At 41.3% G+C, this 23,331-nt stretch overlaps 1 protein-coding gene across 8 annotated transcripts in view; it reads left to right on the top strand.

Annotated features, from left to right (window-relative positions):
- Positions 1 to 23,331, top strand: part of KCNT1 (potassium sodium-activated channel subfamily T member 1) — a 221,020-nt gene that overhangs the window by 190,982 nt on the left and 6,707 nt on the right. For 4 of the 8 annotated variants that reach the window (XM_031954966.1, XM_031954965.1, XM_003757498.3 and 1 more), the window contains 9 exons: positions 623 to 757; positions 1,682 to 1,793; positions 2,135 to 2,236; positions 3,511 to 3,594; positions 6,291 to 6,419; positions 7,265 to 7,285; positions 8,307 to 8,631; positions 12,527 to 12,589; positions 20,244 to 20,328. In XM_031954966.1, coding sequence (XP_031810826.1) covers positions 623 to 757; positions 1,682 to 1,793; positions 2,135 to 2,236; positions 3,511 to 3,594; positions 6,291 to 6,419; positions 7,265 to 7,285; positions 8,307 to 8,631; positions 12,527 to 12,589; positions 20,244 to 20,328 — 1,056 coding nt within the window. The remainder of the gene's footprint in view (positions 1 to 622; positions 758 to 1,681; positions 1,794 to 2,134; positions 2,237 to 3,510; positions 3,595 to 6,290; positions 6,420 to 7,264; positions 7,286 to 8,306; positions 8,632 to 12,526; positions 12,590 to 20,243; positions 20,329 to 23,331) is intronic. The other 4 variants (XM_031954968.1, XM_031954971.1, XM_031954967.1 and 1 more) reach the window with 3 other exon arrangements.

The raw sequence follows: 23,331 nt of genomic DNA, 5'->3' as shown, positions 1-23,331 counted from the left end.
AGAAATAACCAAGAATTACAGGATTGAACTCCTCCCTTGTTGCCTTCCTTTTCTTCCCTCTCCTCTCTCTCCTTTTTTTTTGATCATGTCCCATCTTCTCTGCTTCTTCTATTTCCAATTTTCCTCTTTTTATTCCCTTGACTTTTCTTCTATATGTCAATCAGATGCTAATTAGGGTTAATGTTGAGACTCGTGCTAGATTGGAGGAAAAAGGAAGCAATTCCAACCCAAACTTTCCCTCATTCTTACTTCCCTCTAGAAGTCTGAGAGGAAATGTGGATCATATTCAAACTTCCCATAACCATGAGGGAACATCTCCCATGGAAGGGAAAGAAAATGAGGCGGTGACTAAATTCCCAGGCTCCAGAGTTTTCTGAGGGGTCTGAAAGGCTCCTTCTCCCAAGTTCTGCGCCATAATATGCTGGCGTGTGGTGGATTCCTCCCCTGAGCTCTCTGGTCAGCCCCTGCCCATTCCACAGCCCCTTGGGCCCTCCTCGAGCTTCTTAGCCTCCTCAGGTCCTTTGGTGTTTCTTCTCAGCCCTTCTTGCAGTCTAGTTTCCTCAACAGCTCAGGTTTTCCAGCTTCATCTCTCCAACGTTCTCCTCTTTTGGGCCTCTCCTAGCCTGGATAGCCTCCTACAGTGTGGGATCATATATGCTGACAACCTGGTGGTCGTGGACAAGGAGAGCACCATGAGTGCCGAGGAGGATTATATGGCAGACGCCAAGACCATTGTAAACGTGCAGACCATGTTCCGGTGAGTCTGGGCGAGATGTCGCCTCTCTGCTCCCGAGCCATCGAGCCTCTCTGCTGAAACTTGCCAAGATCTCGTTCCTGCAGTGCTCTGTTCCCATAACAACTGGCTAGTCTGATGAATCCAGCTGTGTCCCTGGGACCTGGTAGAAGAAAATGTCCAAGGCTACATTGATAAGTTAGAAGGAACCACAGAGCTCATCTGTCTCAGACAAAAATAGCAGCCATAAAACTATACAAAAGGATCCCTGCAAGCCACTAGTAGGCTTAGGAAATCACATATTAAGATTAGCTATATTTTATTATAACTTTATTATGTTACATATCACCCAATTATATTTTCATTTGGTTTGGGCCATACTTAAGAGTATTATGGGCCATGTCTGGCCTGTGAGCCTTGTGTTTGACCCCTCTAATCTAGTTCAACCAATTTACCATAATTTACAAATGGCAAAAACTGACTTTCCCAAAGTCCTACAGACAGTACCCTAACAAAGCCAGAATTCATACCAACACCTCATGACTCTGAACCTAATGTTCTTTCTATTGTTCTCTGTCCTGACTGGATTATGCAAGATTTTATAGAATGATGAGTTGCAAGGAATTTTAGAGACCAATCTTGTCTAACCTGAGGTCTTATTTTCAAGGTCACATGCCACATTTTAAGAGGAACATAAAACATTAGACAAGTTAATTTCCCTTTGTGGGTCTCCCTTCATTTGAAAACATAAAAAATTAGAATATCATACTAATACCCTTCCAATTCTAAAATTCTACAAGCCTAAGTTTCCACTCCTGTTTTTTTCTACTCTTCCCTTTCTGGAGCACCTATATACTGGGAAAACCTTCCCCTTATCCCCAGGTCTTGACAACTCTCCTTCCCAACAGTTATTCTCCCTTCTTATCTTTCTTTCTTTTTTCTCCCCAGGTTGTTCCCAAGTCTAAGCATCATAACTGAGTTGACCCACCCTTCAAACATGAGGTTCATGCAGTTCCGGGCCAAAGACAGCTATTCATTGGCCCTCTCCAAACTGGAAAAGGTAGGGTTTGTGCTGGCCAGACCCCTGAGTTATAACTTCAAGATTCTGTGAAGCACCTAACTTGTTCTACACCCAGCTGCTGTTAGTGACCTCTTAGAAGCTAGAGAAAACTTAAAGAAAGACAAAATGAGATTATCAAGACATAGAAATTAGGTCATTTGGAAAATATTTGGACGAGTATAGGAAGAGTTTAAAGAACAGTTTAATTATTGCCATCAAGTATTTGATGTGTGTTTGGTGTGACCAAACTGTGATGTTTCATGGGGATCCTACCCTTTTGATTTTCTGGTTCTTTCCCTCTCAGTGACACCTTAAGCTTTATGTTGTGTTCTTTCCTACAGAGGGAGAGAGAGAACGGTTCTAATCTGGCCTTCATGTTCCGCCTCCCATTTGCAGCAGGCAGAGTTTTCAGCATTAGTATGTTGGATACCTTGCTCTATCAGGTGGGTTGTAAGGCACTGGAGAGATCTGCACCTTGAGTAAGTGGATAATTCAAAGTGCTTCCCCTGGATAAGAGAGGGATTCTGTGTGTTTCTGCATTTAGTGTGTTATGTGTAATTTGGGGGAAAAGAGGGACACAGTGCAGAAGGTCTGTGTGTCTGTCCATGCATATAATAGTTTGTGAGTATGTGTGTCCAGTGGGGGATAAATGTGTTTGTATCCAAATGTGATAGTCCTATATGTCTTAATATAGGAGTGAATGAATAAAAAGGCTTGAATGAAATTTATTAAATTCTTACTATGTGCCAAGGACTGTACTTAGCACCAAGGATGCAAATAGATAAAACTAGATGATCCCTACACTAAGTGAGGGAAATAATCCATATAAAAGAATTCAGCTGTAGGTTAGAAGAAAGACCTAAAAAAAAGTCAGCTAGGCCTTGGAACTCGGGTTAAGTCTTGAAAGACTTTAGGAAGTAGAGGGAGGGCAGATGGTAAAGCCTGGTAGTACCCTACCTCTTTGAAAGGCCAATAGTTGGTGATTCCCAGCTCATCCAAGTGGTGTGAACATCTGTGTTCTTCCCAACTTGCCTCCCCATGACATCTGGTCCCAGGTCAAGAGAGGACTCAAGGAAAAGTAAAAAAGAAAAGACTCCCCTTAGTGGCAGTTCTTCATGACCCTGCTGTCCCATGTGGTCTGGGCAGCCACAGATAATCAATAGAGGAATAAAGGGAAAGCAGGAGTATATGTAATGCCTTATGGGATTTGTCTGGGTGGGGAGAAATTCTGTGTGTGTGCCCTATGTATGTTCTTTAAAAAAAAAAAAAAAAGTATTGATATCTTCTCTCTTTACATCACATTCATTTTCAAATATATCCTTCCCCCCAAACTCATAAATCATCTATTATAATCAAAAAATGTTAAAAAGGAACAGGGAAGGAAGCAGTATAAAAAACCAACCAACATATCAGTATATCTGACAGTATATCCAGTATTCTCCCTGCAAAGGCTTCATTTCTGCAAAAAGGCAGAAGCGCATTTTCTCAGTTCTTCTCTGGGGCCAAACTCAGACCATTATCATTTCTATGGATGTGTGTGTGTGTGTGTGTGTGTGTGTGTGTGTATGTGTTCACATATGCAACAGTTTGTGAGTGGGCTCTGTGGATGACAATCACGATACATGTGCTTGATTAGAATTGAATCCATAGGCATAGCTATTTGTGCCAGTTTATTACATTCTTGCTCTCTATCTATCCTTTCCTCATCTCCTCCCAGTCATTTGTGAAGGACTACATGATCTCAATTACGAGGTTATTGCTGGGTCTTGACACAACCCCAGGATCAGGATACCTCTGTGCTGTAAGTAAAGGTTTCTTCCATATTTCAATGATTTTCTGGATATTATTCTACTTAGAGGTTGTGGACCAATGCTTCAAATTCAAGAGTCTAAAACCAACCTCATTGTCTCCTCTGCTACTAAAATCTGCCCTTCTCCAAACCTCTAACCTCTGTGTCTAATGATGGTGCTTCCATTCTCCTAGTCATTCAGACCCTTTACACTGACATCATCTTTGACTCTCAGAGAGACAGTATGGAAGTATAATGAATGGCAAGTGCATTCATTAGATTTAGAGCCAAAGAACTTAGGTTCAAATCCCATACATTTCACTTACCACTTGTATGATGATGGACAAATCAACTGGACATCAGTCTCATCTGTAAAATGAGGGGTTGAGCTTGGAGACAACATAGTCTCTAAGTCTGTTCCAGTTCTAGATGATGGGTTCTTGATCATTTTTGTTTCTTGGAAAATTGATGAAGCCTAAAGACCCCATCTCAGAATAATATTTTTGAATGTATAAAATAAAACACACAGAACTACAAAAGAAAACAATTATATTGAACTACAGTTTTAAAATATTTTAAAACAAATTCATAAACCCTTATTCCAGATCTATGATCTCTCCCATTTCACTGAATTATTGTACTTTTAATTATGTACTACTATTTGAACATCCTTGATACAAAAATTTTTTAAATGTCACAGTCATTGTCCTCAAGGAACTTACAATCTACTCTGGTTAGGGATAGGGGAAGAAGACTTGAATCCAAAGAAGTACAATACAAGGTAGGTCAAAAAAGATGTCATACAGAGTTCTATAGGAAAAATTGAGGAAGGAGAGGATGTTTTTAGTTATTGGGGGAAAAGCATTAGGTATCATGGAAGAAATGGATATCTGACCTAAACTTTGAAGGAAGAAAAAAACTTTGAAAGACAAAGACAAGGAGTATGCAAATTCTAGATATATAAGGTTGTCTTAACAAATACACAGAAGTAGGAAAGCCTAGGATAATATTGGGGAGAAACTGACAATCCAGAATGGCTAGAGAATAATTTTAAATGAGACTAGAAAGGTATGCTGGAACCAGAATATGGAGGGTCTTGAATGCCAAACTAAGCAGTTTGTCTCTTAGCCTAAACACAATAAGGAATTATTTAAAGTCCTTTAATTAAATAGATATAGTCAGGCCTGTGTCCTAGAACTTTACTTTAGCAGCTGCATAAAGGATGGTTTGGAGAAAGGAGAGTCTTGAGGCCGGAAGATCAAACGGGAAGCTATTTTAATAGTCTAAATTACAGGTGGTTAGAGTCTGAACTAGAATGGAAAGGAAGGAATAGATGTGAGAGACATGAAAAAAGGATCAACAGGATTCAGCAACTAATTAGGTATAGGAGAACTCCAAGGTATCAAACCAAAGTGACTGAGAGATTGGTTATCAACAGAAATAGGAAAGTTGGGAGAAAAATCCCAGAATGGGGGAAGAAGGAGTGCAGATGATGAGTTGAGTTTTAGTATTGTTGAGTTTGAGATTCAAAATAGTTAAGACATTTCTATTTTAGAAATAACTTCATCATCTGATCTCCTTCCATACCTACTGTAGCCACTCTAGTTCAAGTCCCTGACTATGGAGTATTGTTATGGGAGCATCAAAGAATCCCAGAGTTATGAGAGTTGGCAGAGATCTCAGCAGCCACCTGGTCTATCCTATATCCAAAGAGAATCTCCACTATAATCTACCCAACTGCTTGAAGGTCTTAAATAAAGGGTAACCTACCTGGGATGGTCTTTCAGTCTCCAGTTTATCCCTTCTCCAGTGTCTTTATACTGCTGCCCAAAAAGTCCTCCTATAATTCTGCCACTGCTTTCCTTAAAAATCTTCACTGGATCCCCATTGCCTATGAAATAAACCACAAATACTAAATCTAGTTTATTTCAAACTACTTTTCTTCCAGTCACTCTACATTGCAGCCAAAACAAATCATACATTCCCTCTTCTATTGTGCTCTTCCCATGCCATTTTCATATGACTTGACATACTTACAATGGATGACTTTCCCCATTTACCACCACCACAATACACCTCTCAAATCTCCATTTTTGAAGTCCATCCCTTTCTTCAAGATCTAACTCATGCCATAACTTTGCCTTTCCTAAAAAGCCTTGGCTCAAATTAAAGTAATCTCTCCCCATCCCTCAAATTTCATAGCACTTTACCTGGATCTCTTCCTTGTAATTCAATCATTTGTGTATGCACCTTTTGTTCAATTAAAATGTAAGTTCCTATTTTTAATTAAAAAATAATTAGAAAGAATTTTTTAAAGAACATAAGCTCTTTAGCAGTAAGATCTTGATTATATCTGTCATTCCTCATAACCCAGCATGGTACCTTGCTTGTCCAAGGTATTTAACCAATGTTTGGATTAGAATAGAATTTGGCCTGACTAGTGAATAAAAGATTAGATTTGAAGATAGTGGCAATCTAGGCCTAGGGAATAATGTAAGTAAAGTGTAGAGAGAAAAAGGCACAGGATATGTTTGGGGAACACTAAATAATCTAGGCTAGGCTCATAAAGAGTGTAGTGTGCAAATTAAACAAGCACCCTGAGAAACAGTCCAAAAGGTGTGTACATTGTTCGTGTTTTTAAAGAGTTCCTCAAACGTTTATCAGTCTTAGTGCCCAGTTTCTTCCTAAAAGACTTTTTCGTGCCCCAGATGAAGATCACAGATGATGACCTGTGGATCCGGACCTACGGACGCCTCTTTCAGAAGCTCTGCTCATCTAGTGCTGAAATCCCCATCGGCATCTACAGGACAGAGTCTCACATGTTTTCCACATCAGAGGTAGGGAGTGGAACCAACCTCAGAATTTGCCAACTCAGATGACTCACTCCTAATATCCCAGGGGGAGGAGTCTCCCCATCAGTGCTGCTGGGAATTTCACAGCTGAGAAATTCAGTTTAGTTCTTATTGCATATCAAAGCTGGAAAAAACCTCAGAGATCATCTAATCCAACTCATTTATTTAACATATGGTTGAGCTGTGGCTTAGGCTGTAGAAGGAACTTGCCCAGCAAAATCTAAGAAGTTAGTAGCGAATCCAAGGATCTAATTTAAGTCCCTTGCTTCCTGGTTCATAACTCCTTCTATGACCATTGGGAACTACAAGGCCACAGCATTTCTGCATTTGCCAGCTCTACTCTTTTATCCTTTGGCTTCTTTTCTTTTAATTTACCTGTTGGTTGTTGTTATTTTTAAGTTCCTGGTGTGCCATCCTGCTGTGGATGCAGTATTTAGATGCTAATTTGCTACATCGGGAGCCAGTGTCCCCTTGGTGTTACACAGTGAAACAGCTGAGAAATGTGGCTTAACACGGCAGGTGAAAAGGCATTCCTGTTGGAGGATGCCAAGTTGATCTCTTGAGATCCTGGATCAACTTCAGTGTGCAATGGGTTTGCACTGAGAATCTGATTTTAAAGCCCTGTGTTGCCAGCTGATATAATCATCAGAGAAATCAGAGCATCTGATTCTAAGGATTTTCTATAGTGTTCACTTAAGAGGATGTGAGCTCCTGCTCTCTTGTGGACCTTGGCCTAAGACTTAGGGCCTAGCCGGGGGGCAAGAAGAGTCTGGAAGACTGGTGATACATTCTGAATTAACCCAAACTGCATGTAATTTTCTTTTGTACAGCCTCATGACCTCAGAGCCCAGGTGAGTAATATTTGCCCTTCAAATGTTAACTGAATATTTTAAAAAGCCAATTTGGTATCTCACAATCATTATAGAAAATCCTGCCTGAACCATAAAGTCCCAGTTTGCATGAACTGATATAGATAAAGATGCTATGCTTTGACACAGATCCTTTGGATCCAACAAAAGCTAGGGCAGCAGGGAGGAGAATCTTAGAGATTTGCTACAAGAAGTAGTGTGGCCAAAAGGAGGTGTTCGCTTCTTTTTAACTCTCTTCTACTTACTGCAGTTTCTGACTGCGATGAAAGAATAAAACTCCACAGTCATTCCAAGTCCATTCAAGTACTTACTGTGCTCCCCACAGCCCCTTCCCCGGTTAGGGGCGCTGTGAGGGCAATAAGAGAAGGACTTATGTTCTTTGCCTATGGTGTAGTTGGGGCGACAAGATGAAGATGGAGAACAAATGAAAACAGTTTCTTAGGGGGTAGTTTACAGTAATGTATTGAAATGAATATATTTATCTAGCAGTATGTGGCCAGATATTGTTATGTACCAGGGGATGTTTCCCTAGCTATCCACCTCTGCCTAGGGATCTGCTATTCTTAATTCAAACATCTGTGATTTCTTCATGTAGGAAGACCCTCCACCTCCCTACTGGTACAGATTTGGGAGAATTACTGTTGTCAAAATATTCAATACCCCGTCTCCAGTTCTAGTGGAGCTAAACTAGTCTTCCAACATCAAGGATAGCCTGACACTCAGCCCATACTCAGAATATAGAAAGTGGGCTATTAGAGCTGCAAAGGATAAATAAATGAGTTAGTTGATTGGTGAAATAATATAAACATAAATATATTAAATATAGAAATATTGAAACAAATAAATAAAATGTAAAAACGATCTGGCCCCGTCTCCTTGTTCAAGGATGAGGGCCACTAAGAAGCAGCAGCTTAGGGCCACAGCTGGGATGGGAACCCGTGTTTTTTCCCCTTGGTCCTGCTGCCCCCCCCCTCACCTTGCCCATTTTCGTTGGTTTGCCCAGTCCCAAATCTCCGTTAACGTGGAGGACTGTGAAGACACCAAGGACATCAAGGACCACTGGAGCAGCAGGTCCGGGAGCGGAACCAGCCACCACCGCCCTCACCGCAACTCCTGCACCAGCGACCAGTCAGACCACCCCCTCCTGCGGCGCAAGAGCATGCAGTGGGCGCGCCGCCTCAGCCGCAAGGGCCACAAGCACACCAGCAAGACCGCCGAGTGGATCAACCAGCAGCGCCTGAGCCTCTATCGGCGCTCCGAGCGCCAGGAGCTGTCGGAGCTGGTCAAAAACCGAATGAAGCATCTCGGGCTCCCCACCACGGGCTACGGTAAGTGGCGGGCGGCAGAGCACCTTCCCACCGAAGCCCGGCCCCCGCTCTCCTGCCGGGTTGACACCAGTTGGGGAGGAGGCGCGTATCTGTGACTTAGCACACGTGGGGTCTTAACCCGGGAACGTTTTTCCACAGCGTGCTAGAGATGCGGCCCCCGTGCCTCCTTCCCCTCCCTTCCCATGCGATGAGGGTATGTTTCTGGGGGGGGGGGGGGGGGGAGGGGGGAGGGACCGGGCGGGTGATCTGCGCTGGGATGTGAGCCTTGGAGTTCCTACTGCGAGTCTAAGTCCCAGGGCGCACAGCGTCCAGCCAGGAATCCTTCCTGAGTTTGGCCTAAAGTTCACCGCTAAGTTGTGCTGAAGCCCTTAGTCCTTGATTTTCTTGCTTTTTTTTTCTTTTTAAAGACACACATCCTGCTATTTATGTGTTTCCACAGCTGCTCACCTTAGAGATCATCTAACCTGCCCTCCTCATTTAACAGATGATGAAACTGAGGTCCAGAGAAGGGACAAGATTTGCCTAAGGTCAAAGAGTAAGTTAGTGGCAGATCCAGGAGAAGGAAACAATCCTGGCTCCCGGTCTGGCCCGACATCACCCTCTGCTCTCTCCCAGAGAGCGCGGAACGGTGATGTGGGGACAAAGCAGAGACCAAAGCGAAGGGTGTGAGCTGGGGAAAAGGGGGAGACGAGCTCCGCTAGGCTGGGTGGGATCAGGTTGGCGGTCTGAAGGGCCGAGCGCACGCACCTCCGCGGCCAGCTCCTGCCTTTCATTTCGAGCGTTCGCATGTGTCTGATCTTCAGTCTCTGCAGCCTTTAACCAAGATTCTCAGGGGCAGGAGCCCTCCTCTCAGAAGTGGGAGTGGGGTAGCAGAAGCAGGCGCTCCTCCTCCGGCTCTTCTCTCTCTCCCGCCTTCTGTTGTGGTGGCTTTTTGGTTTAAAAAAAAACCATAGTTGTCTCTGCATTATCCTCAGAAAACCTCATGGTCAGTTCCTCATGGTGAGCATAATTCTACTACCAGCAAGTATGTGGCAGGACGCCGCTTCCTCTTAGCCCATGTGGACTCGAGGTCCAACGGGACACTTTAAAAGCCAGAACCCTTTGCTAGCCCCGAACTCAGGGACCACGCAGTACCAAGTATAGAAAGAGAAAGGCCAAGACTAGCTCTGCTGACCATCATGTAGTAATAGCTAATATTCATTTAGCATCTACTATGAGCCATGTACTGAGCTAATTACTCCACAAATAATACCTTATGTGATCCTTGAAACAACCCTGCAAGGTAGATGTTTCTATTATCCCCATTTTAAAGATGGGGAAACTGAAGCAAAGAGAAAGTAAGTGACCTGTCCCAGAGTCCTACAAGCTGGTGAATGTCTGAGGTCATATTTGAACTCAGGTCTTTATGACTTCAAGTCTAGAACTCACTCCACTGCCCTAGAAGCTGATGTCTGCCTCTCATGAAATAAGGAGGAGGGATGAGTAAGATCCAGGTGGCTAGAATGAGGAAAGAAGACTGCTTTCTAGCTTTTTTCAAGGCAGGTTTTCACAGTATGGCTTCAACATTTACCTTAAATGGTTTGATTTCTCCCGAGTATCACATACGCATACCTTAAAATAACAAAGACCCATTTATGGGACCATAAGACCCTAGGATGTAGAAATGGAAGAGATTATGGAGAATATAAATTTAAAGGCCCTGATTTTATAAATGAGAAAAGTGTGACATGAGGTGATTTGTCATAGGTCATATAGGTATTATGAGGGGTAGAAAAAGAGAAAGGGAGGGGAAGGGAATAAGCATTTATTAAGTTTCAACTGTACCAGGCACTGCATTTGATCCTCACAATAACCCTGAGGGGCGGGGGGAGAGATGTTATTGATATTAAAATACACAACTTACATGACTTTACCCATGCTGAAGACACTAAAGCTAAGGTACAAACTGAGATTAGAGATCCCACTATGCTTAGCTGTAAACTGAGGTAATTAAATAACAAAATTACTCACCAGAGAACTACTAGCCACTGCTTAAAACTCAAAGGACTTGGCGGTGCCCTAGACCCTCCTAGAGGAGCCTGTATTATCCCCATTTTACAGGGTCACACAGCTAGTATCTAAGGACAACTTGGAACTAAGGTCTTCTGGACTCCCGATTGAACATTCTCTTTACTGTAGTAACATTAGCTGCTTCTGTAGTAGATAGAATAGACAGAATTTGAATCTAAATCCTCTGATTGCTAATCCACTCTTTCCTCTGCATTATGCTGTCTTTCAAAGGTAACTAGAAATGATTTTTGAGCCAATATTATAGTTTAATTGCTTTTCTATTTTTTCTTCTACCAATGACAAATAATGAAAATTGTCACTTTGCGAGTGTGTGTGTGTGTGTCCATGTGTCCTTAGGTCCTTAGGGGAACCCCCCATCCTCTGATACCATACTACAGGACATACTATGAGTACTGAATAGTGGAATCCTTACTACCTCCAAAACCAATTCAAAGTAAGAATGATTAGAAACAAATCTTAGTCACCTTTGAGTGAGGATGGGAAAGTGGTAGAGGAGGAGGAAAGAGCCTAACCCACAAAGCCAGAACCTTCTCCCCACTCTTAAATAATAGTCTCTCTCTCTCTCTTCCTCCCTTCCTCCTTTCCTCCTTCCCTCCCTCCTTTCCTCCCCCTCTCTCTTTCTCAAAACATAGGTATTATGAGGGGTAGAAAAAGAAAAAGGAAGGGGAAGGGAATAAGTAATTATTAAATTTCTACTCTGCACCAGGCACTGTGCTAAGTACTTTACAAATATCTCATTTGATCTTCACAACAACCCTGGGAGGAAGATGTTATTGTCCCCATTTTACAGAGTCACACAGCTAGTATCTGAGGACAACTTGGAACGGAGGTCTTCCTGACTCCCTCCTTCCCACCTTCTTCTCTCTCTCTCTCTGTCCCTCCTTCCCTCCCTCCCTATTTCTCTTCCTCTCCCTCTCTCGCTCCCGATGCATATTCGTGGAACTCATATTCTCAGAGCCAACACCCCTCAATACCTCCTCAGACAAAAAAAAAAAAAAAAAAGCTAAACTAACCCCAACACATACCTCAAAGGCCACCTGGTCCAACCCATTTTACAGATGAGGAAACTGAGGCCTAGAAAAGATAAATAAATCTGCATGATCATGCAGCTGGTTAAGAGTCAGAAGCAGCACTTGAATCCGAGATCAGCCTGAGCCTGACTCCAGCCCTTTAACCTTTTTGCACAACAGTGCCCCCAGTATTTAAGGTACTTCTACCGTTAAATGCTGCCTCCGGGGAAAGGTAATGGGATCGCGCTATTGTCGGTCACTGGTACATTTAGTGTGGGTCAGTTCACTGGATCTTTTCCCCAGAGACCTGGGGCTGAGATGTAACGAGGGGCAGGAGGAGGCCCGAGAGAGCCCTGGCTGGGAGGCTCACCTTGGTGACCCCGGCCAGCTCCGCAGCTCGGGCGCCCCGTTGGGTCCCGCCCCAGCGCAAGCCGCCCCGAGCCCGGAGGTCTTGAATGGCAGCAGGACCCTAGGAAAGCTCGAGAAGCGCCGGGGCGCCTCCTTGCCCAGCTAGGTGTTAGCGCGGCTGGGATCTTGCCCCGGGGGCTCTCCTCTCCCCGCCGCGTCCTCCTTCCCGGGCCGCCGGGGCACGCGCCACCCAGCCAGCATCCCGGGCGAGCGCCGGTCCCGCCCCCCCCCCCCCCCCCCCCCCCCCCCCCCCCCCCCCCCCCCCCCCCCCCCCCCCCCCCCCGCTGTGCGCTGGCCCGAGGGGCGGAGCCTCCCTCTCCGCCATGGCCCAATCGCCGCCGCTTGCTGATCTCTCTCTCTCTCTCTCTCTCTGTTTATGTCTGTACCTCTTTCTGTGTGTTCTGTAGAGGATGTAGCAAATTTAACAGCCAGTGATGTGATGAATCGTGTAAACCTTGGATATTTGCAAGGTAATTCTGCCCCCGCCCGGAGTCGCGCCTGACTCAGAGCACACAAGCGTGATAGGAACATGCCAGCTCCCCCCACCCCGCTCGGGTCGGCTGCCGCGGGCGCCCCGGGCTCAGGGCCCCCGAAAGGAAACACTGATTTCGAGGAAAGGCCGAGGCTGAGCCTGCTCAGAGCCCGAAAGGCAGGGACCGCTATCCGTGTTTGGCGGTTGAGGGAACTACCCGGAAAAGCGGCTTGCTCGGGATCTCGCAGCTAGTTGGAAGCCAGAGCTGGAACCCCCACGTTCTGACGCTCGTTCCGGGCTCGTCTGGTCTTCCCCTGGCCCAAACTCTCCCAAAGGGATCCCTTCCCAAGCGTGGCTCTAGAAAGTAGCGAAGCGTTCCAGACGTCCGCGCGGTGGCCGTGGGGCTAGCGGCCTCCGGCCCCGCGCAGTAATTCTCCTGTGGCGGCAGGGCCGTGTCCTCCTGCTCCACCGGGCCCGGACAGACTCGGCCCTCTCCCAGCTCAGGAAGACAGATCAATAGAGCGAAGCCTCTTTGGAGAATGGTGCTCAAAAGAGGCCCACAGTGGGCTTCTTATAATCGATGACCATTTGTGTGCCAGTGACTGCTTTGGGGGTGAGAGTCTGGTAGAAAAAAGAACGCTGGGAGTGAGGAGTTAGGAGCCCGGGTCCCAGTTTCAGCCCTCACACCTGACAGCTGCTAAGTGAACAAGGGCGAATCTGCTCGTGCCTCTCTGGTCATTATAGAATAATAACCTTCACCCATGTGATAACTTCTGTCTATGAAATGATAATACTTATATTACCATCATCAAAGGTTGTTAGGAGAGAAGGTTGTTATTTGAAAGCGCCATAACAATATGAGTTATTATTATCATTATCTAAAATCAACTTTTACATCCTGAATTATTTTTACTATTCAGTCATTTGAACAAATTTGCCATAGTTAGTGGCAGGGAAATTTTCAGCCCAACCTCCTCCAGAATTGTGCCATGTATCAAATTCATAATTGAGTTGATTGAACTTTCTGTTCTCCATTGGGGATCTTCCCTTTTGGGGGAGGGGTGTCCTAGACCCCTCTGACAGTCTGGGGAAACCTAGGACTACTTCACAGAATAATGTTTTTAAATGCATGGAATACATAGGATTACAAAGAAAACCAAATATATTTAAATACAGCTACCAAAAAAATTTTTACATTCGCTTATTCCAGATTAAGAACCCACCCTTGTTAGATGTAACTCATTAATGTTGAATTTGGAATTTTAATCAAGAGTCTCCATTAATTCTAGCATCTCTTAAAACAAGAGTAATCTACTGTTACTCTTGTAACTCTTTACTCTTGTAATGTTAGAAGGAGCCAAGAGTTGAAAGCCTTTTACTCATTTTCAGGAACTAGTCCTTCTATTTGGGGTTACTCAAGGGGAGAGTCTTCTCTATGAGAATTCTTCCACCAGCAGTCGTTACCTTCTTTTGTTAGTAAAACAAAGACCCACTGGAAACCACCACATTCTTGACTTACCCCCCAAGAAGAAAGTACTTGGGCTTCACACTTGCCCAGAAGTAGCTGGCTGGAATAAGCATTTCTCCTAGAACTGAAGGAAAATCCACTGCCCAGTAGTGGTTAGAAATATAAACCAGGGGTTCTAAATCTTTAAAAAAATTTATTTATATATATATATTCTGGACCCTTCTGGCAATCTGGTAAAACCTAGGGACCCATTTTCAAAATAGCATTTTTAATGCATAAAATGAAATATATAGGATTGCAAGTGAAACTAATTATATTGAAATAAATTTATTGAAATATTTTTTTAAAAATAAAGTCATGGACTCCAAGTTAAGAACCATTACCTTTCAATGAAAGGCAGCAAGATTCTGGGGACATATATATCAGGCCTCTAAGCTGGGGAGATCAGGATGGCCACTCTAATCTCTTACAGTTTAAGGGAATTGAATGGGAGGTTTATGGCCCTGGCTAGAACGCAGTGGATGGGAAAAGTTGGCATTTTCTTACGATCGTGTGCTTTTTCTTTTATGCCTTTCATCTCCCTCTGAAAATTGGGTTCCAGGAATGATTCTCATGAAAGGCCCATGCTTTGTAATATACTGCTACTTCCTGGATGGTGCTGGCCAAAGCTGAGATTCGCTTGTTCATCCGTTATCCCTTCAAGCCAACTTCTGAAAGCCCTTGGTTTGGGGACCCCGATTCCCGTGGTTCAGGAGTCCCTCCTTTTGGGGCTGGCTTCTCATAGCCAACAATTAGTCTGCTCTGGGAACGATGTGACTGGTGCCCTGGTCTGTCCTCAGGCCCAGCAACCCCAGGACGATGGCAGTACAATGCATGGGTGAATGCTTGTATGTGGTGCATGGTGCCATTGGACAGCGTGGCTTCTCCATGAAGCCGAGAGGCTTGCCCTCAGTGCCCGCTCCCCAGCCCTCCCCACCCTGCCACTGGCTGCACCCCGAGGATGACTGAGATGGAGCAGGTCCTTCTGTCCCTCATCCTCCCTCCTGATTCTTCGCTCACCTTTCCCCATCTTCCTTCCTTACTGTAAGGCTCTGGGCAGGAATACTGGCAGTGCTCAGGGGCAGGCACACCTCCAGCTCCATGATGTTCTTATGGACAAGCCAGGAATTATGGTCATGCCTTGAGGGAAACTTGATTTTGTATCATGCACTTGTTATTATCCCCCCAGAGAATTCACTGGAGATATCCCACAGATTATTAATACCAAGTAACAGATTCAATTATATATTTCAGTCTTATGAAATTTGGTTAAATATCCATTGTGGACAAGGCTCTGGGTCTAACACTAGGCATAAAACAAGATAAATACAATAAAGATCTTATAATCTGATTTCATCGGAGACATTCACATATTAATAGGAAAGGAGAGTGAGATAAGTACACCATAAAATGAGTATAGCAAATATTTATTATGCTTCTACACTGCGTTTGACCTTTTGGGGAAGACAAAAATGGATATGGTATGGTCCCTGCCCTCAAAGCTCAAAGTTCAGAGAAATAAGGCATATACACATAAAAAAGAGAAATCAGTATAATCTGTATCCTAGAACAAACATAATATTGTAGGAGTTCAAGAAAGGAAGAGTCAGTAGATTAGAGAGTTCAGGACAGACTGCCCAATGGTCTGGAGTTTGGTTTGGGCTCTGAGGAATGGGCTAAAGTCAGATAGGAATAAGAAAAAAGGAGATTATCCCATAAGACAATGGGTTCTCAAATTTTTTGATCTCAAGATTTTACACTCTTAGAAATTATAGAGGATGCCAAAGAGCTATTGTGTAGATGGGAGAAATTTTAAATGACAAATTTTTAAATAGTAAGTCATTTAAGTCACAACAAATCCATTACATGTTAATATAAAATAAAATATTAATATGAAAAATAACTCTTTTGGAAAATCAAAACAAAAAATGCTGAGGAGAATGGCCTTATTTAAACATTTTTGCAAATCTCTCTTGTATCTGCCATAATAGAAGAGAGTATCTCCTGTTTGCTTTTGCATTCATTCTGTTATAATATGTGGTTTGATTGAGATATATGAAAAATATCTGATTTCATACAGATATACAGATGGAATAGGGAAAAGTACTTAGTACAGTACATTTTAATGTTATTATGAAAATAGTTTCAACTTTGAGGACTCCTTAAAATAGTCTTAGGAATTTCCAGGAGTCCTTGAACTTTTGAGAATTGCTTCCATAAACAAAGGCATTGAGAATATACAAGGTATATTCAAGAAGAAGTGAATTTAGTACCATAGTTCTATGAATGAGATGTTGCTTAATCATTAGAGAGGTAATTAAACAGAAAAACAGAATTCTGATCCTCCCAGGCCATTTCTACCCAATCTCCTAACACACCAAAACCCCACTCCTTGTGTCATCAGATATCAGAAATCAGGGCTGATTTTAATTTACCCACAGGAAACATGCCTTCTTCTGCATAGGGAAATGAGCTTACACAGGTCTGTGTCATTCCTTTATGCTATCTCTTTTAATGGATCATAGGTCCAAGTAGAGAAATAAAAACATTCTGGAAAATGGACCTAAAAAAGAGAATTTTAAAAGACCAAAGGAAAAAGTAGTGCAAGGGAAGACAATGAGAAGTAAGATTACTGGGTATTGCCAGATTTTGCTTGCAAATTGCTAGGCATACTAAAGATATTTAGCAAAGATTTACTAAATTCAATTACACTTTTAAATTTTATTTAAAAGAACCTAATCCAAATACTGATTGCCAATTTTTCCATTTCTAAGCTTAAAAGCCATCATAGGTTAGGTAGAGGAGAGCAGTTTGTAGTCTGATGCCCTTCTTTTCTGCCCCCCTGTGCTGGATACTAGGGTTCCTACTAATAAGCCTTGCAGAAAGAGAAGATGCCCTGTCCTTCCCTACTCCCACCTGGTCTCACCTCTCCATTCAGCCATCCATTCATTCTGTCCTTGACACACCCTGCCCAGAATTGTCTCAAGTATTTGGACAGCCATGTTGATGCATTTCTCCATGTGGTGTGGTTTCTCCATCTCCATGACCTGCTGACATATATACCCCTGTTGGTTGCTTTTCTACTCATAGCTGAAAGATGGCACAAGCCACCTGCAACATCCACGTTTCTCTCCCCCACAATTCAGGCATTCTGCTTTTGAGGTCAGTTGTATCCACATTGGTGGTTGTATTGGTGGCTTAAAATAAATGACCCAGTGGAGAAGATTAATTTTTTCCAATGGGTTAGGAAGAAATAGGAAAAAAAAAATACAAGCATAGTTTTAATCATATCAACTTTGTATGTTTATAAAACTTTGCAAGTTATAAAATGTTTTACATTTTTAAAAACCTTTTCATAGTCACTCCTAACAATAGCCATCTGAGGTAGGCAGAGGATGAGAATGCAGAAAGATGAGGAAACATGCTTCAGGTCACATTGTTGGTTAGGACTAGCATCTTTCTACTCTTCCATATATCCTGGAAAAACATCTTGCTCACTCATTAAGTAAAAACTCTGACTAGATCGCTTCCTTTTAGCTGGAAACATTGTGTCTAGCTACTGCCTTATGAGAATCCTAGGCTTTATTCAACCTCTGAATTTGCCGTTTTGAAGAAACAAAATCATCATTAAAAGGGGAAAATCTAAATTTTGGTTATTTCATTTGACTTGGCCAAGTTTGTTTTTTTGTTTGTTTGTTTTTTGTTTTCTCTCTTTTATTGGATATAGTTTTTCTTTTACCACTGAAGTAAATGCTGATGTGATTGTTTTCTCAAGGGCAAGGTAAGATTCTGACTATAGACATGAAGAATATAAGATCTTTGGGTAAAAGAATAAGGTTGCTCATAGCTGGTAAGCTAATGAGTGCCTCTTAGGGCAGGGGGTTGTCCTATACTTTGTGCCTACATTGTTATTAAATTTTGCCAGGCATTTTTTCTGTCAAAAATTAGCAGTAGGACTCTCTCCAATAGGAGAGAGTTCACATCCAATTTCATTTTCAAATAGTTCTATTAGAAAGTTTTCCTTTACTTGAAGCATATATTTGACATCACAAGGATATCTATGGTAAAAACAAGAGGTGAACTAGTCACATAGTGAGAGCAAGGGATAACATTAATCCCTATTGTGCCATCCTTGAAGACCTAGGGAAACATCTCTTGGGCACTGAGTAAATCCTCCTTAGAGGATCTGTGAGAAAACATGGACAAGAATCACACAGAATGTGAAGACTGTAGATGGGCTGTGACTCCATACTGAGAAGAAAGTATTGACACAAATTAGATCAAATTATTGAAGCATTTAACCTGTTGCTCTGCCACTGACTTTTTCTTACAAGCGTGTTAAATAACAGAATAAATAATGGGGGAGATTACAAATGTTTGCCCCGGAAAAAGCCTTCAGATATGCATAAGCATCACCTTCAAACATCTATGTCACATAGAAAAAGAAAGAAACTGAGCCCTCTGAGGTATTGCCTAAATGGGCCATGACTGGGATAAGTAGCTTTGTAGCCAGCAAGGGATTCCTAGGTTCCATTGGGATAGGATGAGGAGATGGGGCATAGAGTGGGTGGAGAGAAGGGAATAGAAGCTAACTATGATTTTTTAAATTTTTGCCTCATCCATTCATGACAAGTTGGCTCCCAGTCCTCTTCACCTTCCAGACAAGAGTGAATTTATTCTACAAACATTTCCTGAGCTCAGCCTTGAGCTAGGTAATAAGATAGATGCAAAGAATGTAACAGCCTCTTGCCTTTGAGGAGCATACTTCTGGTCGGGGAGAGCAAAACTTGTACATGTGGAAAACTAAACAATGGAAGAACTAATACTAGTCACCTGTGCCAAGGTGGGGAGGGAGGAAAGGAATAAGCATTTATCAAGCACTTACTTTGTGCTAAGCATTACACTAAGCACTTTACCAATATCACATTTGGTAAGGTACCCAATGAGTTGTATAAATAGTAAGTATTACAGAAGTCCAGAGAAAAGAGCAACTGTGCTGGTCTAGGGTTGTCAGAGAAAGTTCCATGAAAGAGGACAGACTCCAGCTTAAAACTTGGAAGACTGAATTAAGAGAACATAGATATAGAAAAAGAATAGAACCCCTGAAAACAAATATGGAACTTAAGGATCCTAGAAGTCTTCATGGCACTTCCAAAGATTCCCTCTGCCATAAATGCTTCAGTTCTTCAATGGAGCCAATATAAATATTCCATCACTGATGCAAACAGCAGCCCTTCCATACCTACTCATCTTGTGCAGTTCTTGTCCATGTCCTTCTATAAATCCTCTAAGGGGATTCATCTGAAGAGGAAGACCTTCCTCTGTGACCATTAGAATTTCCTGGATGTCAGAGCATATTCAAACTGTCTAGCCCATTCCCTGACTCTTACTGTATGACAAACTCATCTTGTTTTCCAGTCATGCACGTCTTTGATGATGTATTTTACAGTCATTACAAGTAATAAGCAACACCCAACTCATTCTTAACCATGGATCTTTGAACTGCTCTTTGGGTCACCTGAGATTTTGATTCTTCTGAGCATGGGGTCCTATTATTTCAGCAACAGAACATCCCTGAGAGAATTTTATCATTAGAACTCTTCACTTTTATGGCAAGATACAAATTGAACGTGCTACGTATTTTCCCAAGTGATCCAGCCTCATTTTCTGCTAATTACTTTATCCAAGTCATCATGCATAGACAAATACAAAGGGCTACTCATCTAACTATCTCCATGTTATAATCTGGCAATATGCATTCTTCTTCAAACTTGAGCCATTTTGTATTTTTTATCATGTATCATTATGGCCAAGAAAAAGAAAAAACAAACATTCCCTAAGGGATGCTCAACCCACTGTCGATGAGCCCTTCCACTTATAATGAAGTTGGTCCTTAAACAGCCGGCAGAGACCTGCACCTGAAGCCTTCCCAGTGCTGTAGAAACAGTCAGCACATGGACTCCACTGGCATAATCTTCCAGCACACAGGGCCACCTTTGCATTAGGATGAGACCTCAGAGGACTTTTGTGCAGGTTCTCTGCCATCATGTTTATAAAAATAAAGGAAGGAAATAAATGCTAATGTAGCCAAGCGGCAGCTCCCAGAACAGAAAAGTGACCTTGTTGGTTCTGTTCCCTTTTTCAGATGAGATGAATGACCACCAGAATACACTGTCCTATGTCCTCATCAACCCTCCACCAGACACGAGGCTGGAACTGAATGACATTGTGTGAGTGCGACAGACTCCTCCTGAGAGGAGAAAGGGGGGGGGGGGGGAGCGGGGAAAAGAGGAAAGGGCAGGAGTCACCTCTTGTCTTATTGTAACCCACTCTCCCAAATCAGAAAAGGTATTTGTGTTCCCAGAACAAGTTCCTAAAGTGACATTATGGACACAGAATTACATCAACAGACAGAGCTCCTCGTAGGTGCAAGAGCCCTTATTTGGCTCTGTGGGAAATAGAAAGATACAGGCACAAACCCTGCCCTTTGAGAGACTTATAGGCTAGTAAAGATACAGTCTTCATTACTGACAGCATGTGCTGTCACCCCACCGGTGCAGGCTGCATGTGCTTCCCTCTGTGCCTTCCTGATTTCACAAATTGAGATAGTGCCCCAAACTACCCGTTTTATGACAACCTTCTAATGATGAGCTTCTCCGAACTTCTGTTGTTGTTTAGTTGTTTTCACTTGTGCCGAGCCTATTTGGGGTTTTCTTGGTAAAGATATCAGAATGGTTCTCCATTTCCTTCTCTGGCTCATTTCACAGATGAGGAAACTGAGGCAAACAGAGTTAAGTGGCTTGCCCAAGGCCATATGGCTAGTATCTGAGATGGGATCTCTGGTTTCTCAGACTCCAGGCCCAGTGGTCTGTCCACTGTGCCACCTAGTCGCCCCTCTCCAAACTTGGATAAGCTGATTCTTGGACTATATGCATGTGTATATGTGTATGCACACATATATACATATATACAAACATACACATACACATAAACATATATACAAACATATGTATGTATACAAACATACACTTATACATATATACAAACAGACACATATACATATATACACTTATACATATATACAAACATACACATAAACATATATACAAACATACATATACATGTATACAAACATACACTTATACATATATACAAACATACACATAAACATATATACAAACATACATATACATGTATACAAACATACACTCATATATAGATATATAGATATATATACACAAACATACACATACACATATATACAAACATACACTTATACATATATGCAGACATATACATATATACAATCATACATATACATATATATACACATATGTACAAACATACACTTATACATGTATACAAACATACACATATACTTATATACACTTATACATGTATACAAACATATACATATACATACACATATACAAACATATCCATATAGACAAACATACACATATACATATATACACATACACATATGTATACAAACATGTACATATGTACAAACATACACATAAACATATGCAAACACACATGCTTATATACATATATACAAACATGCACATACACATACATGCAAACATACACATAAACTTATATATACATATATACACATATACATATATACATATACATATAGACAAACATACACATATACATGTATAAATATATACAAACATATATACAAACACTTATGTGCAAACATACATATAGACAAACATACGTATATACAAACATACACACACATATATAGACAAACACACACACATATATGCAAACATACACATGTACTTATATACAAATAGACAAACATACACCTATGCACATATATACATATATACAAACATACACATATGCTTATATAGAGACAAACATCCACATATACTCATATACATATAGACAAACATGCACATGTACATATATGTATACATATATGCAAACATATACATATATACAAACATACACATATCCTTATATATGTATAGACAAACACACACATACACATATACATATATACAAACATATACTCTTATATACATACACATACACATATATATACACATATACAAACATACACATATACTTATATACATATATACAAACATACACATGCACATATACATACACATATACTTATATACATATATACAAACATACACATGCACATATACATACACATATACTTATATACATATATACAAACATGCACATATACATATACATATATACATATACTTATATACATATACACAAACATACACATATACATGTACATATATGCAAACATACACATTTGTGCATATATATATACACAAACATACTTATATACATATATACAAACATGTACATACACATATACCTATATATATACATACACATATATACATATATACAAACACACATACAGATATACAGACATGCACATACACATATACATATATATATATATAACATACACATATACTTATATACATATATATATACATATACATACACATATACAAACATACATATACATATATATTTATGTATATGTTCACAGTCTATACCTGGGCCCATTCTCAAAACCTCTCCATTTGGTAGGATCTGACAAAATTTTTCTTTCACATAGCCTTCAAAAACTCAGAGTCAAGAGAGGTAGAGGACCACATGAGTAAAGTATTGCAAAGGCTGTTAATATCAAAAGCTGTTATGTATCAGTTTTTCTTAACTTTTTTTTTTTTATTACACGGGAGAATTCAGTTGGGAAAGGGGAAATCTCAGAAAATGACCATCATGTTAAAAACACAAGGCTTTGATAAAGACTTATAATTTTTGTTTTGAGAACTCAAGATCATTTTTATATCATATTACATTATCAGAGGAAAAACACAAAACATAAGTCAGTGTGGAATTAATAAATGATGGGTAGATTAAGACCTTGGAGCTAAATCAGTTCTTAATAATGATAATTAGTGATCTTAATAGTGATAGTATGAGACATGGCCATATTAGTGAGTGGCTAAAGTAAAATGAAAAATGAAAGTCATTGAAACTTAAAAGCTTGTGAAAATGTAAGGTCAAAATCATTTCCAATGGAGCAGTAATGAACTGAACCAGCTACGCCCAGAGAAAGAACTCTGGGAGATGACTAAAAACCATTACATTGAATTCCCAATCCCTATATTTATGCCCACCTGCATTTTTTATTTCCTTCTGAACCAGCTACGCCCAGAGAAAGAACTCTG

This window comes from Sarcophilus harrisii, chromosome 2 (genome assembly GCF_902635505.1).
Source record: "Sarcophilus harrisii chromosome 2, mSarHar1.11, whole genome shotgun sequence".
In the NCBI taxonomy this organism is placed as follows: domain Eukaryota; kingdom Metazoa; phylum Chordata; class Mammalia; order Dasyuromorphia; family Dasyuridae; genus Sarcophilus; species Sarcophilus harrisii.
The sequence above is the reverse complement of the archived record's forward strand: the minus strand, read 5'-3'. Positions and strand labels throughout refer to the sequence as shown.